This window comes from Trypanosoma cruzi, genomic scaffold (assembly GCF_000209065.1).
Source record: "Trypanosoma cruzi strain CL Brener 1047053516615 genomic scaffold, whole genome shotgun sequence".
NCBI lineage: Eukaryota > Euglenozoa > Kinetoplastea > Trypanosomatida > Trypanosomatidae > Trypanosoma > Trypanosoma cruzi.
The window spans coordinates 11,333-23,189 of record NW_001849193.1 but is presented as its reverse complement, the minus strand read 5'-3'; the positions used below and the strand labels follow the sequence as shown (position 1 = coordinate 23,189).

General features: G+C 54.8%; 3 protein-coding genes and 3 pseudogenes across 3 annotated transcripts, besides 3 other annotated features; 4 read left to right on the top strand and 2 right to left on the bottom strand.

The window, feature by feature from the left end:
• Positions 1-11,857: a sequence feature (areas not merged during assembly with more than two copies in the genome that could not be assigned to a particular haplotype).
• On the bottom strand, positions 2,602-3,831 carry Tc00.1047053508033.69 (annotated as a pseudogene).
• Positions 3,982-4,069: a sequence feature (T-rich).
• On the bottom strand, positions 4,336-5,349 carry Tc00.1047053508033.60 (mucin TcMUCII, putative; the record flags this gene model as incomplete). Its single annotated transcript, XM_801802.1, has 1 exon — positions 4,336-5,349. One exon carries the CDS (start codon positions 5,347-5,349, stop codon positions 4,336-4,338), a length of 1,014 nt encoding a protein of 337 aa, XP_806895.1.
• Positions 5,505-6,020, top strand: Tc00.1047053508033.51 (annotated as a pseudogene).
• Positions 6,264-7,427, top strand: Tc00.1047053508033.39 (annotated as a pseudogene).
• Positions 7,662-7,739: a sequence feature (A-rich).
• Tc00.1047053508033.20 (uncharacterized protein) lies at positions 9,601-9,984 on the top strand (the record flags this gene model as incomplete). The annotated part of the gene is made up of 1 exon (XM_801801.1): positions 9,601-9,984. The coding sequence occupies one exon, from the start codon at positions 9,601-9,603 to the stop codon at positions 9,982-9,984; it is 384 nt and encodes a 127-aa protein (XP_806894.1).
• On the top strand, positions 10,757-11,857 carry Tc00.1047053508033.9 (dispersed gene family protein 1 (DGF-1), putative; the record flags this gene model as incomplete). Its single annotated transcript, XM_801803.1, has 1 exon — positions 10,757-11,857. A coding segment is annotated over one exon (1,101 nt), but the record flags the coding sequence as incomplete, so codon positions are not given.

Below are 11,857 nucleotides of genomic sequence, written 5' to 3'. Positions count from 1 at the left end.
CACGGGGGAAAAAGGGTCCACATCGATTTTGCATTCCAATTGGCTCACAGACATCCGGATGGTGGTCGCGACGCTGCTCTGCGGTGCGTGTGGCGTGTGACTGCAGTGGACAGAGAGGATGATGAAAGGGGTGGGAGACGCAGTGCGGCCCTCATCCATCTCGGTTGACTGTGACACCGGTGACGTCCTCCCGTCACATCGCCTGCAGCAAAGACCGTCGCCGTCAGCAGCGGTCGGTGCCTTCCCTCTCCCACTGGGGCGCAACTCCAACGCATTCGCTCGTCTCCTCCCCCACCAACACAACGAGGGAACAGCGGCAAAAGATGAGACACGCATGGCAAGTGCGCAGTCGCAGAGCTCCACTGCTGCCGCCATGACCAAACAAGATTAGCTGCAGGGCGCAAAAAGAAGAATAAACACCCCATCAAACGCTTTGGCACCACGTGGAAGCACCGCAACCGACACACAAGGCGAAGCGCCGTGAAGCAGGCACCAAAATCAAAGCTCCCACAACAAATTCATCGTGGAGCAAAAGAAAACTTTATGCGAGCGCGAAAAAAATCACACAAACTGAAAAACAACAATGACGGTGCAGAGGCAATAAATGGTCGTGGTGCGCAGCAGCCGTGGCATCGCGCCCCTCCCTCATCAAACGGCACCGCACCGCAACGCACCGTGACGACCGCCTGCAATGACGACGATTGAGTAGTACGCACAAAGCGGAATAAACGTTTCATACCGCACTCGCTCAAGTTTACGCTCTCAGTATGTACTGCCAACAACACAGGGAAGGACACGGAAGGGGACTGTGTCATCCATCCACCTTCTGCCCACAACAGACCTTCCCCATCCTCCTCCTCGCCACACCCTGGGTGCCGCGAAACACCGTCAAGCAGAGCCACGTGTATGGAATTCTCCAATGCGCAGGGCGAGGCTGGCAGCCACCCACGCTCACTCCCGCACACATATCCTTTCCCACAACTTTTCCACACACACAAAAGGGCAAAGACATGGAGAAGAAATGCCCGCCGCACAACGCATGCAGAGGCAACGCCATCCACTTCGCACCGCAAGATAGTGCCATGCGCACCGCACACACATGGCGGCAAAGAGAGGGACAGGGCGCATACAACTCCACAGCACTGCGCTGTACTTCTCCCTTCCCCGACAGATTGGAATTACGCCCCACAGCAGGTAGTGGTGGATTGGCGTCCCACACTCACAGTGAGGCACGGCGCACACAATCCGCTCTCCTCCGAGTGCACTCAGCAGGCCGGCGCCCAGTCACCCTCGTGCCATCGCAATGGGGAACAAAAACAATCGTCGTCGCGGACTATCAGTGCCTCTAGCAGGAAAAAAGAAAAAGCATGTCAACAGCACAGCCAGCAAAGAAACACTCAACGGGACGCGGAGACACTCAGCGACAGTGAACACAGCAAAAACAAAGAAATGAACCGCAGTGATTTACCAAAAACAAAAGAAAAAATGGTGAGAGTCCAGAAGAACTCCCAAGCAACATAAAAAAGTAAAAACAATGATTCGGAAAGACGTTTATTTCATGTGCCAAGCAGCACAATATGACCGTGTGTTTGTGTATAAATATTGCCCTCAACAATAAAAAGAAGTCAATAAAGGACTTTAATGTTCCACCAGCCCACACAGCATCCCCAACTTTCACGCGGCATCCGACATGTTCTTCCAATCGTCGTTTCATGCAGTCCGTGGGACGCACAGCCGCAGGGCCGGCACCGCGTGTGGGCGAATAGAAAAGCAAAAAGAGGACAAACACTTCGCTCATTACAGAGTGCAGCAGACAGCCATTAAGTAAGGAAGTCACTGAGGATGCACAGAGATACGTCGGCAATACGTCCGGCACAGCTCTCCGCCCTCCATCACCGCACGGTCGCAGCGGCACACACCCATCCACAAAAAAAAAGAAACAAAAAAAAGAAAAACACGGCGGCAGGGTGTGGCTGTGTGTGTGGCGCTGCGGGTGTCTGCCCGCCCTGGCCGCAAGAAAACAAAACAAGAGGGAAGAAATGTGTGCGCCGCCCCACAGGCCCTCGTCGCACGCCCACACGTCACGGCTCCCTCAGCGCGCCGTTCGTCGCGGCCCCTCCTCATGCGTGCAGCAGGCGAGGCGCACAGGGCCGTCGTCATGAGCGTGTCGGTGGTGTACGAGTGGAGCAGTTGGGCGGGAAACACACGGCACCCCTCGCAGGAAGAGTGCAGCAACAAACAATTAAAGAGGGAAGAGTAAAAAGAAACCGTCCAAAGTGATTGCCCCCAAAAGCAAAAAAAAGAAATGATTTGCAAGAAAAAAACAAAAAACAACAAAATATTTTAAAGAAAACAAGAAAAAGGAATGTTAAAAACAGTTACGGTGCTCCGCCCATGCAGCCAGGCAGGACGGCAGCGGTGCGTGTCGTGCAAAAGAGAGCACCAACGGGCCTGCATGGGTGTGCATGCATATATACAATGGGCACATTATTGTGTGTGCTTCGTGGGGTGAGGTGAGGGCGAGAGTCCATGCAAGGGGACACACACACAGTGAGAGAAGGACGAGTGTGTGCGGGCGGTGCACGGCTCTCTCTCCCTCACTCTCACGCGGCCACCACCGCAGCAGCAGCCGCACACGCAACAACAAGAAGAAGAGGCAAAAGAGGGGAGGTGGTGTGGGAGACCGCGGTGCTGCCGTCACTGTCGGCAATCTTTTTCTTATCTCCACTTTGGCTTTTTTTTGTCTGTGCAGTATCGGAAGGTTGAGCATTCCCCACAGTAGTCTTTTCAGTGGATGTTTCCTTCTGAAGTGGGGAAGAGCCTTCATTTGAAGATGTGGTTGCTGCTTGTTCTTGACTGCCAGTCGATACACTTTCCGCAGTGTCTGAAGTGGATACAGGATCCTCGTTATTTCGTCCTTGTTTTGCGGGTGAATCCGTGGATGCACTCGTCTTCTGGCCGCCATTCTTCTCTTTTTTTTGGATTCGTTTTTTGATGATCGGTTTTGGGTTTCGGCAGAGGGGCGTTTGATAATTCCAGCGAGGCTTTTCCTTTTTCTTGTAATTCTTTATTTGGATCTTCTGGTGACATAACTGTTTGAAGAGTGTCTGGATCCCCGTCGTTTTTCATTGTTTCTTCCGAAGAGTGCTGTTCTTTTCCGCTCAATGTAGAAGTGTCGCCAACACCCTGGCCCCTTGTTGTATCAGAGCCCCGTGACTGCTTTTCAGCGGCGGGCGTATCCGGTGCCTTTCCGTCAAGCAACTGGGCGTGTTGACTCTCCTTTGTTTCATCACTTTGCAAAAGTTCTTGTTGGGCTTCACGTTGCGAGGTAGATGAAAGAGTGACACTGGTCTCCGTGGTAGCACTACGGTCAGGTGAAGAACCACCACCGGAAGCAGGGCCACCAGCAGGAGGAGAGTAACCAGCGCCAGGCACAAAACCAGCATAACTGCTGCCAGCACCTTCTTGTCCACCAGAATTTACACCGCCTCGACCATCGCTTCCACCACCTCCTACTCCTGCAGTGATGTCGGGACCAGCAACTCCATCAACTAAATTTAAATTTTTACCATTATTTTCCTTGGAAGGGACACCTTCAGAATCTCCGGCCTATATGACAAGAATAGGCAAAACTGAACGCAAAGAAAGCGTCGGCGCGTTTTTATCACATCCACTCGCCAAATACAATGCTTTCTTTCCAAACCCTCCCGGCACCATGCAAACACCCTGTGCGTTGTTCTCCCCGTCCCTCGCATAAACACCGCCGGCACCGCACCACAGCACGCAGAGGGCACACACCAGCAGCACACGGCCAGTCATCATCATCGCCATCACTCCTGTCACTTGCGTGTAGCCTCCAGCTCAAGCTAACAACACGTCAACGCAGAGCGAAAGCAAAGGAAAAAGACCAGCAGCAGCACGCATTTCATGAGAAATGTTGAACCAATGAAAGTGCAAAACTTACAAAGCCCTGCACAATTTAACAACAATAAAACACACAAAACAAGTGCAAAACAAAAGAAAAGAAAACAAGCAGCAGTAAAGCAAAGCAGTAAAAATTACAAAAAAATGCACCCAAATGGCTCCAGTGCACATGCACCTATCCTCAACCGTGCGTCCACGCAAAAATTTGTATGCATGTCGTGCATATGAGTGTGTCTGGGATGCGTTCAACGTGGCGGATGTGGGAAGCAACGCGGAGCACACAGCAGGGCAGCGGAAGCAAAAAAAGCAAAAAACGATCATCGTAATTACTCTTACTTCATACATCGGACCACAGTAGACGTACACATGTCACCGTGGCTGAGTGCTGGCACGCACAGACCACGCTTCCTTTCAGCCCACAGCGGTGTACGCCAGCACGGATGCGGCGAGCAGCAGCGGGGCACACACCCACGCAGAGCTGCCGAGGCCGCCGTCGATTTCGCGAAGACGTGACGGTGCGCGGGTGGTCGTCGTAGTTGGCGCCTCTGTTGTGGTCGTACTGGTCTTCAATGCAATAGTCTTCGTTTCTTGTCCTTTTTCGGAATGAATTGTCACACTTTGTGCCCTTGACTTAACGGTTTGTAAAGTTGGTCGCTGTAGCGGAATGCCAGGAACTTGTGATCCTGAATGACCAGACGCAACTGATGCAACTTGGCTGTTGGACACCTTACTGAACACCGTACTTTGTGTGTTTTCCCTACCGTTCGTAATAACTGGTTCCTCTTCTTTTTTGCTTTGGACCTGTAACCCTGATGCCGTTGTACTAGTGGTGCTCGTTGTAGTAATTGGCGCATCTGCCACTCCTTCTGATCCATTCGGGGATTTACTTCCAACGGTTTCCTTCGCCTGTGTCGGAGCTTGTAACCCCGCCACGGTCGCCGTACCTTGTCTTTCTGGCTCAGGAAGCTTCTCCTTTGATCCATTTGCGGTACCGACTGTATTACCCACCACCCCCTGCGCATCGGTCGTACTCATTCCCACTGAAGTACCGATCGCCTGACTTAATACTAATGGAATAATGGTTTCCAAACCTGTTAAATCTGACTTATCGGTTGAAACTGCTGCGTTCGACCTAGAGAGCTTTAAACCAGGACCCTTATCACCATCTTGTTCCTCTTCCAAAGCGGCTGGCGGACCTTGTATGTTTTGCGTATCCTTCCCAACTTGATCCTTTGGCGCATCTTTCCCCAGTTCTCGGTCCGCTTCTGTTCCCTTCTGCTTAACTTCCGCCCCAACTGGTCCCTTTTCTGTACCAGAGTCCGGACCGAGTTCAGGAAGATAAACTTCACTCGCCATCACGCAATCGGACAGGCAGCAGCACAGGGCAAGCACCAACAGGGCGCACAGCAAACGGCACGTCATCATTGTGAGTGTGGTCGTTCAGTGGTGTGGAGCTGATCTGCACAGTGAGGGGCATGGAGAGCAACAGGGGAGACGAGAGGTGCGGCAGACACACACAGAGGGCACACCACATGAGAAGAGGGCAGCAGCCAGGCATGCACCGTACGCCGCACACCACGCACGACACACACATCCCTGCCGCAACGCCAACACAAAGATGGCAGAAGAAACCGAATTCTCTGGATGAGGTGCCGCCGAGCGTCTTCGTGCGGGACTCGTTTCGGCGCAAGTTGAGCCATACAGACATCAGCAGTGTTGCTACGCCGCGCTTCTCGCAGCACCAAGCCGTGGATTGAGAGGATGTGAGGGTTTGCTTCAATTACAAGAACAACGAGATGCGGCGCATGACGGCCAACCTGATCGTCCGTGTGTTTGCAGCGCATGGAGCACGTGCGCCAGCACTTGTTGGACGTAGCGCTCATGATTGTGGAGGGGAGGCGGCACGACATTGTTGTGCTGTGTGTGTTGCGCGGCCGGGGCATGCCGGCGATTGTGAGGGACGTGGAGGACACGGAGCTGCTGGACTGAGGGAGGAGGAGGTGGCGGACGTTGTGGCGCAGCGGGAGCGCATGACGGACTACCTGTGCTGGAGGGGCGCGTGTTGAAGTGAGCGTGGCGTGTCTGTGAGGGCCTGAGGAGAGGGAATAACAGCAACAGTGACTGTGGGGATGTGAGGAACGGTGCACGGCGAGGAGCGCTCCTCTTTTTTTATTATTGTTGTTAACCGTGCCCACCCAATTCTTGCTGTTGTGGCGGTACGTGACTCTCATTTCTGGATGGGACGGTGCGTGGCTGTGTGACTTGTCTCTCCTTTTTGTTTTTGCTCTGCGTTGACGGGGAGTTAGTTTGTGCTGAAGGCTGCACGCAATTGAGAGGAGTGATGGCGATGATGATGGCTGGCCGTGTGCTGCTGGTGTGTGCCCTCTGCGTGCTGTGGTGCGGTGCCGGCGGTAGATGTGACGGGGATGAGGTATCTTCCTCTGCTTTGTCTGGGCCTCGAGGGGGTGTTGATGGGCCGCAGAGTTCATCGAAGTCAGTTGCTGGAGTGTCTGAAGACGCGAGGCAATTGTTGTATGCACAAAACGGAAAGAATGAAAACCAAGGAAGAGGTTCAGTTATAGAACCTTCACTAGATGATGTCTATGAGGAAGAAAAGGGGGAAGAAACAGAGACACGCGAAACACCACCACCAGCAGGCGGAGGAATAAAAGCACCGTCTGTTTCTGCTTGGTCCTGGTGTCATTCCTACTTCGGGGTCTTCTTCTCCTTCTGGCGTTGATTCTTCATCCCGCATTGGTGGCAAAACAGGGCCTACAGTCAGTACTTCATCCAATACAGTTGGGAAAGCTTCGAAAGAAGATATGGCACTACAAGAAAAGGAGAGTCAACACACCCAGCTAGGCGACGGAGAGGCAGCAGGAACACACAACAACGGATCGCAACAAAACAGTTCTGCTCCACCACCAACGGGGGGCCAAAATGACAACGACGCCGTCACGTTGAGTGCCGATGGTTTACGCACTTTGGGAGTACAAATAGCGGTAAAAGGGGATTTAGAAGCTTCCCGATCGGAAGAACCATCAGATGGTCCAAGTACAAACTTACCAGAAAGTGGAAGGGCTCCGCCGGAATCATCACAAGCAGCGGCAGCACCGGAACACACGCCTCAGCACAAAGTAATGACGTCAGTAAAAGAGGAGACGGAGAGAATGAACATGAATGCATCCGCAAATTTACCTGGGGCCCCTAAAAGAAGTAACGAGGATCCTGCATCCACAGCCACCACAATGCAGAGTACATCAACTGGCGGTCAAGAAGGAGAAGCTACGCCGTCTTCAAATGGAATTCCTAAAATTCAGGAGGAAAAACTCACTGGAAACAATACCACTGAGAATGTTCAGCCTTCGGATACTGCAGAGACTGAAAGACTCCAAAGTGTAAATACATCTAATGTTGGCGACAGCGACGGCAGCACCGCGGTCTCCCACACCGCCTCCCCTCTTCTTGTCGTTGCGTCTGCGGCTGCGGTGGTGGCCGCGTGAGAGTGAGGGAGAGCCGTGCACCGCCCGCACACACACTCTTCCTTCTCTCACTGTGTGTGTGTCCCCTTGCATGGACTCTCGCTCTCACCTCACCCCACGAGGCACACACATAATGTGCCCATTGTATATATGCATGCACACCCATGCAGGCCCGTTGGTGCTCTCTTTTGCACGACACGCACCGCTGCCGTCCTGCCTGGCTGCATGGGCGGAGCACCGTAACTGTTTTTAACATTCCTTTTTCTTGTTTTCTTTAAAATATTTTGTTGTTTTTTGTTTTTTTCTTTTATTTCCCTTCTTTTTTTTGCTTTTGGGGGCAATCACTATGTACGTTTTTTTCTTTTCTACTCTTCCCTTTTTAATTGTTTCTTTCTGCACTCTTCCTGCGAGGGGTGCCGTGTGTTTCCGCCCAACTGCTCCACCCGCACACCCACCGACACGCTCATGACGACGGCCCTGTGCGCCTCGCCTGCTGCACGCATGAGGAGGGGCCGCGACGAACGGCGCGCTGAGGGAGCCGTGACGTGTGGGCGTGCGACGAGGGCCTGTGGGGCGGCGCACACATTTCTTCCCTCTTGTTTTGTTTTCTTGCGGCCAGGGCGGGCAGACACCCGCAGCGCCACACACACAGCCAAACCCTGCCGCCGTGTTTTTCTTTTTTTTGTTTCTTTTTTTTTGTGGATGGGTGTGTGCCGCTGCGACCGTGCGGTGATGGAGGGCGGAGAGCTGTGCCGGACGTATTGCCGACGGACCACTGTGCATCCTCAGTGACTTCCTTACTTAATGGCTGTCTGCTTCATACCGTCATGAGCGAAGTGTTTGTCCTCTTTTTTTTCTTTACTGCCCACACGCGTTGCCGGCTCCGCTGCTGTGCGTCCCATGGACTGCATGAAACGACGATTGGAAGAACAGGCCGGATGCCGCGTGAAATGTTGGGGATGCTGTGTGGGCTGGTGGAACATTAAAGTCCTTTATTGACTTCTTTTTATTGTTGAGGGCAGTATTTATACACAAACACACGGTCATATTGTTGTGGTCGGCACATGAAATAAACGTCTTTCCGAATCATTGTTTTTACTTTTTTATTTTGTTTGGGAGTTCTTCTGGAGTCTCACCTTTTTTGTTTTTGGTAAATCACTGCGGTTCATTTTCTTTGTTTTTGCTGTGTTCACTGTCGCTGAGTGTCTCCGCGTCCCGTTGAGTGTCCCACTGCTGGCTGTGCTGTTGACATGCCTCATTTCTTTTTTCCTGCTAGAGACACTGATAGTCCGCGACGACGATTGTTTGTGTTCCCCATTGCGATGGCACGAGGGTGACTGGGCGCCGGCCTGCTGAGTGCACTCGGAGGAGAGCGGATTGTGTGCGCCGTGCCTCACTGTGAGTGTGGGACGCCAATCCACCACTACCTGCTGTGGGGCGTAATTCCAATCTGTCGGGGAAGGGAGAAGTACAGCGCAGTGCTGTGGAGTTGTATGCGCCCTGTCCCTCTCTTTGCCGCCATGTGTGTGCGGTGCGCATGGCACTATCTTGCGGTGCGAAGTGGATGGCGTTGCCTCTGCATGCGTTGTGCGGCGGGCATTTCTTCTCCATGTCTTTGCCCTTTTGTGTGTGGAAAAGTTGTGGGAAAGGATATGTGTGCGGGAGTGAGCGTGGGTGGCTGCCAGCCTCGCCCTGCGCATTGGAGAATTCCATACACGTGGCTCTGCTTGACGGTGTTTCGCGGCACCCAGGGTGTGGCGAGGATGAGGATGGGGAAGGTCTGTTGTGGGCAGAAGGTGGATGGATGACACAGTCCCCTTCCGTGTCCTTCCCTGTGTTGTTGGCAGTACATACTGAGAGCGTAAACTTGAGCGAGTGCGGTATGAAACGTTTATTCCGCTTTGTGCGTGCTACTCAATCGTCGTCATTGCAGGCGGTCGTCACGGTGCGTTGCGGTGCGGTGCCGTTTGATGAGGGAGGGGCGCGATGCCACGGCTGCTGCGCACCACGACCATTTATTGCCTCTGCACCGTCATTGTTGTTTTTCAGTTTGTGTGATTTTTTTCGCGCTCGCATAATGTTTTCTTTTGCTCCACGATGAATTTGTTGTGGGAGCTTTGATTTTGGTGCCTGCTTCACGGCGCTTCGCCTTGTGTGTCGGTTGCGGTGCTTCCACGTGGTGCCAAGGCGTTTGATGGGGTGTTTATTCTTCTTTTTGCGCCCTGCAGCTAATCTTGTTTGGTCATGGCAGCAGCGGTGGGGCTCTGCGACTGCGCACTTGCCATGCGTGTCTCATCTTTTGCCGCTGCTCCCTCGTTGTGTTGGTGGGGGAGGAGACGAGCGACTGCGTCGGTGGAGTTGCGCCCCAGTGGGAGAGGGAAGGCACCGACCGCTGCTGACGGCGACGGTCTTTGCTGCAGGCGATGTGACGGGAGGACGTCACCGGTGTCACAGTCAACCGAGATGGATGAGGGCCGCACTGCGTCTCCCGCCCCTCTCATCATCCTCTCTGTCCACTGCAGTCACACGCCACACGCACCGCAGAGCGGCGTCGCGACCACCATCCGGATGTCTGTGAGCCAATTGGAATGCAAAATCGATGTGGACCCTTTTTCCCCGTGTCTGAGTGCCGCCGTGCTTCTTTATGTTTCCTTTGTTGTGTATGTCGGGCGCGCATGTTGCCGCTGCCTGCTGTGCAATGCCGACTCGCGTGAACGAGAAACGATGCTTTGACTGCTGGCGACCGGCGAGCTCTCCACTCCACTTACGCACCAACACCAACAACACCTTTCGGACGCGCTTGATGGCCGGCGGTCGTAACGCTGCCACGTGGTCTGCCTCGGCTCTTGTGTGTCGTGCACGGCATCGGGACCGCCCCGTGATGCAGCCACTCGGTAACAGGAGCGGTGCCAGTGGTCATGTGGCTTTTTGCCGGGATTCCGCCACTCGGCACGGTGGCTGTACGGGGTTGTATGGGCGGTGGGAAGGCTATGGTGTCACTGAATTGATTGCGTCTGCGCTGCTTTGCTTCGGCGGCTGTATTGTGATGGTTATTGTGTATGACCGGATGCCTCTGCGTGCCACTGTGTTTGGTTACTGTTGTTGTTGCCTCTTATTCTTTTTTTGAGCGTGCAGTTAGAGATACTTTTGCTTGACCAGTACAACTATCGTTTCAAGGTGTTAGGGATTACTTGCAGTATTAGGATTAGCAGTAGTGGGATAACTATCTGGCGGAATCGTGTCACTGGATTCGCCATCTGTAGGAAGGGATTTGCTAGGCAGGAATTACGGTCGACGGGGCGAGTGCGACACACCACGATAGCCTTGTTGGTACTTGTCTGGGTTGGTGGATGCGGTCTGCGGTGGGTGCGTGTCCGCGCAGCCGGCACCGTGTGCAGCGCAGGGCCATTGCGGCTGTGCGTGTGGCGCTGCTCGTTGTGTTGGCGCTGGTTGCTGCTGCTGCGTGGATGCCCGCGGTGTATGCGGTGGTGTTGCGACTGCGGGGCGGCACGGTGGACAGAGCCATCACGGTTGGCCGCGCCGTGGACACGGTGCTGATGGACGGCGTGTACATCACGAACGGCGTGGCTGTTGTGTTCGACGTGCCGGCGATGCTTCCCGGCGCGCTGCGCATCGAACTGAGGAACTGCGTGTGCGACGGCGGCGCGCAGATCTACGTGCGGGGCTACAGCGGCGAGCCGGCGAGTGACCGGAGCCTGGAGGTGAGCGTGAGCGGGCTGTCCGGGAGCTACTGCTCGCTTGTGTTTGTGCGCAACCTGCCGGCACACACGAACGTGACGGTCCGTGACTCGACGATTGTGACGGCGGGGCCGATGCGCTACTCCCAGCTGAGCGGGCTGACGGACGCGGTGGCGTCGCCGCTTGTGCTGCACGCGACGTCGCTGTTGCAGACGCAGCTGCGTGTGAGCAGCACTGTGCTGAGGTCGTTGCAGGCGGGCGGGTCTGCGGTGTACGTTGGCGGCGGTGTGGACCTGCTGTCGAGCGCGGTGGTGCTTGACGGCGTGTTGCTGGAGGCGTCGGGCGGTTCGACCGCGTCCGCGTTGCATGTGGCGTCCTCGTCGCGTCTCAGTCTGCGTAACCACTCGGTGTTCTCCGTGACGAACGTGTCGGCTGTGAGCAGCGGCGGCGGCATTTTGCTTGGAGAGCGCCTCGCGGTGTCCGACTCGGTGCTGCGCTTCGTGGGCGTCGAGGGGTCAGTCGCGTCGTCGCTGGTGCGCTGCGACGGTGGGACGGTCGGTGCCGGCGGGTGGCTGGAGCTGCGCGACGTGTGGGCGGTGGGCGAGGCGTCGTCTGTGGCGTCGCTGTCGGGGGTGACGCTGAGCGGCGGTACCGTGTCGATTGCGCGCTGCGCTGCCACCGGCGTTACTCTTGTCTCCGGGCTGACGATCGCGAGCGGTGCCGTGTCGGTGCAGTGCAACCGTGCTGGCGGC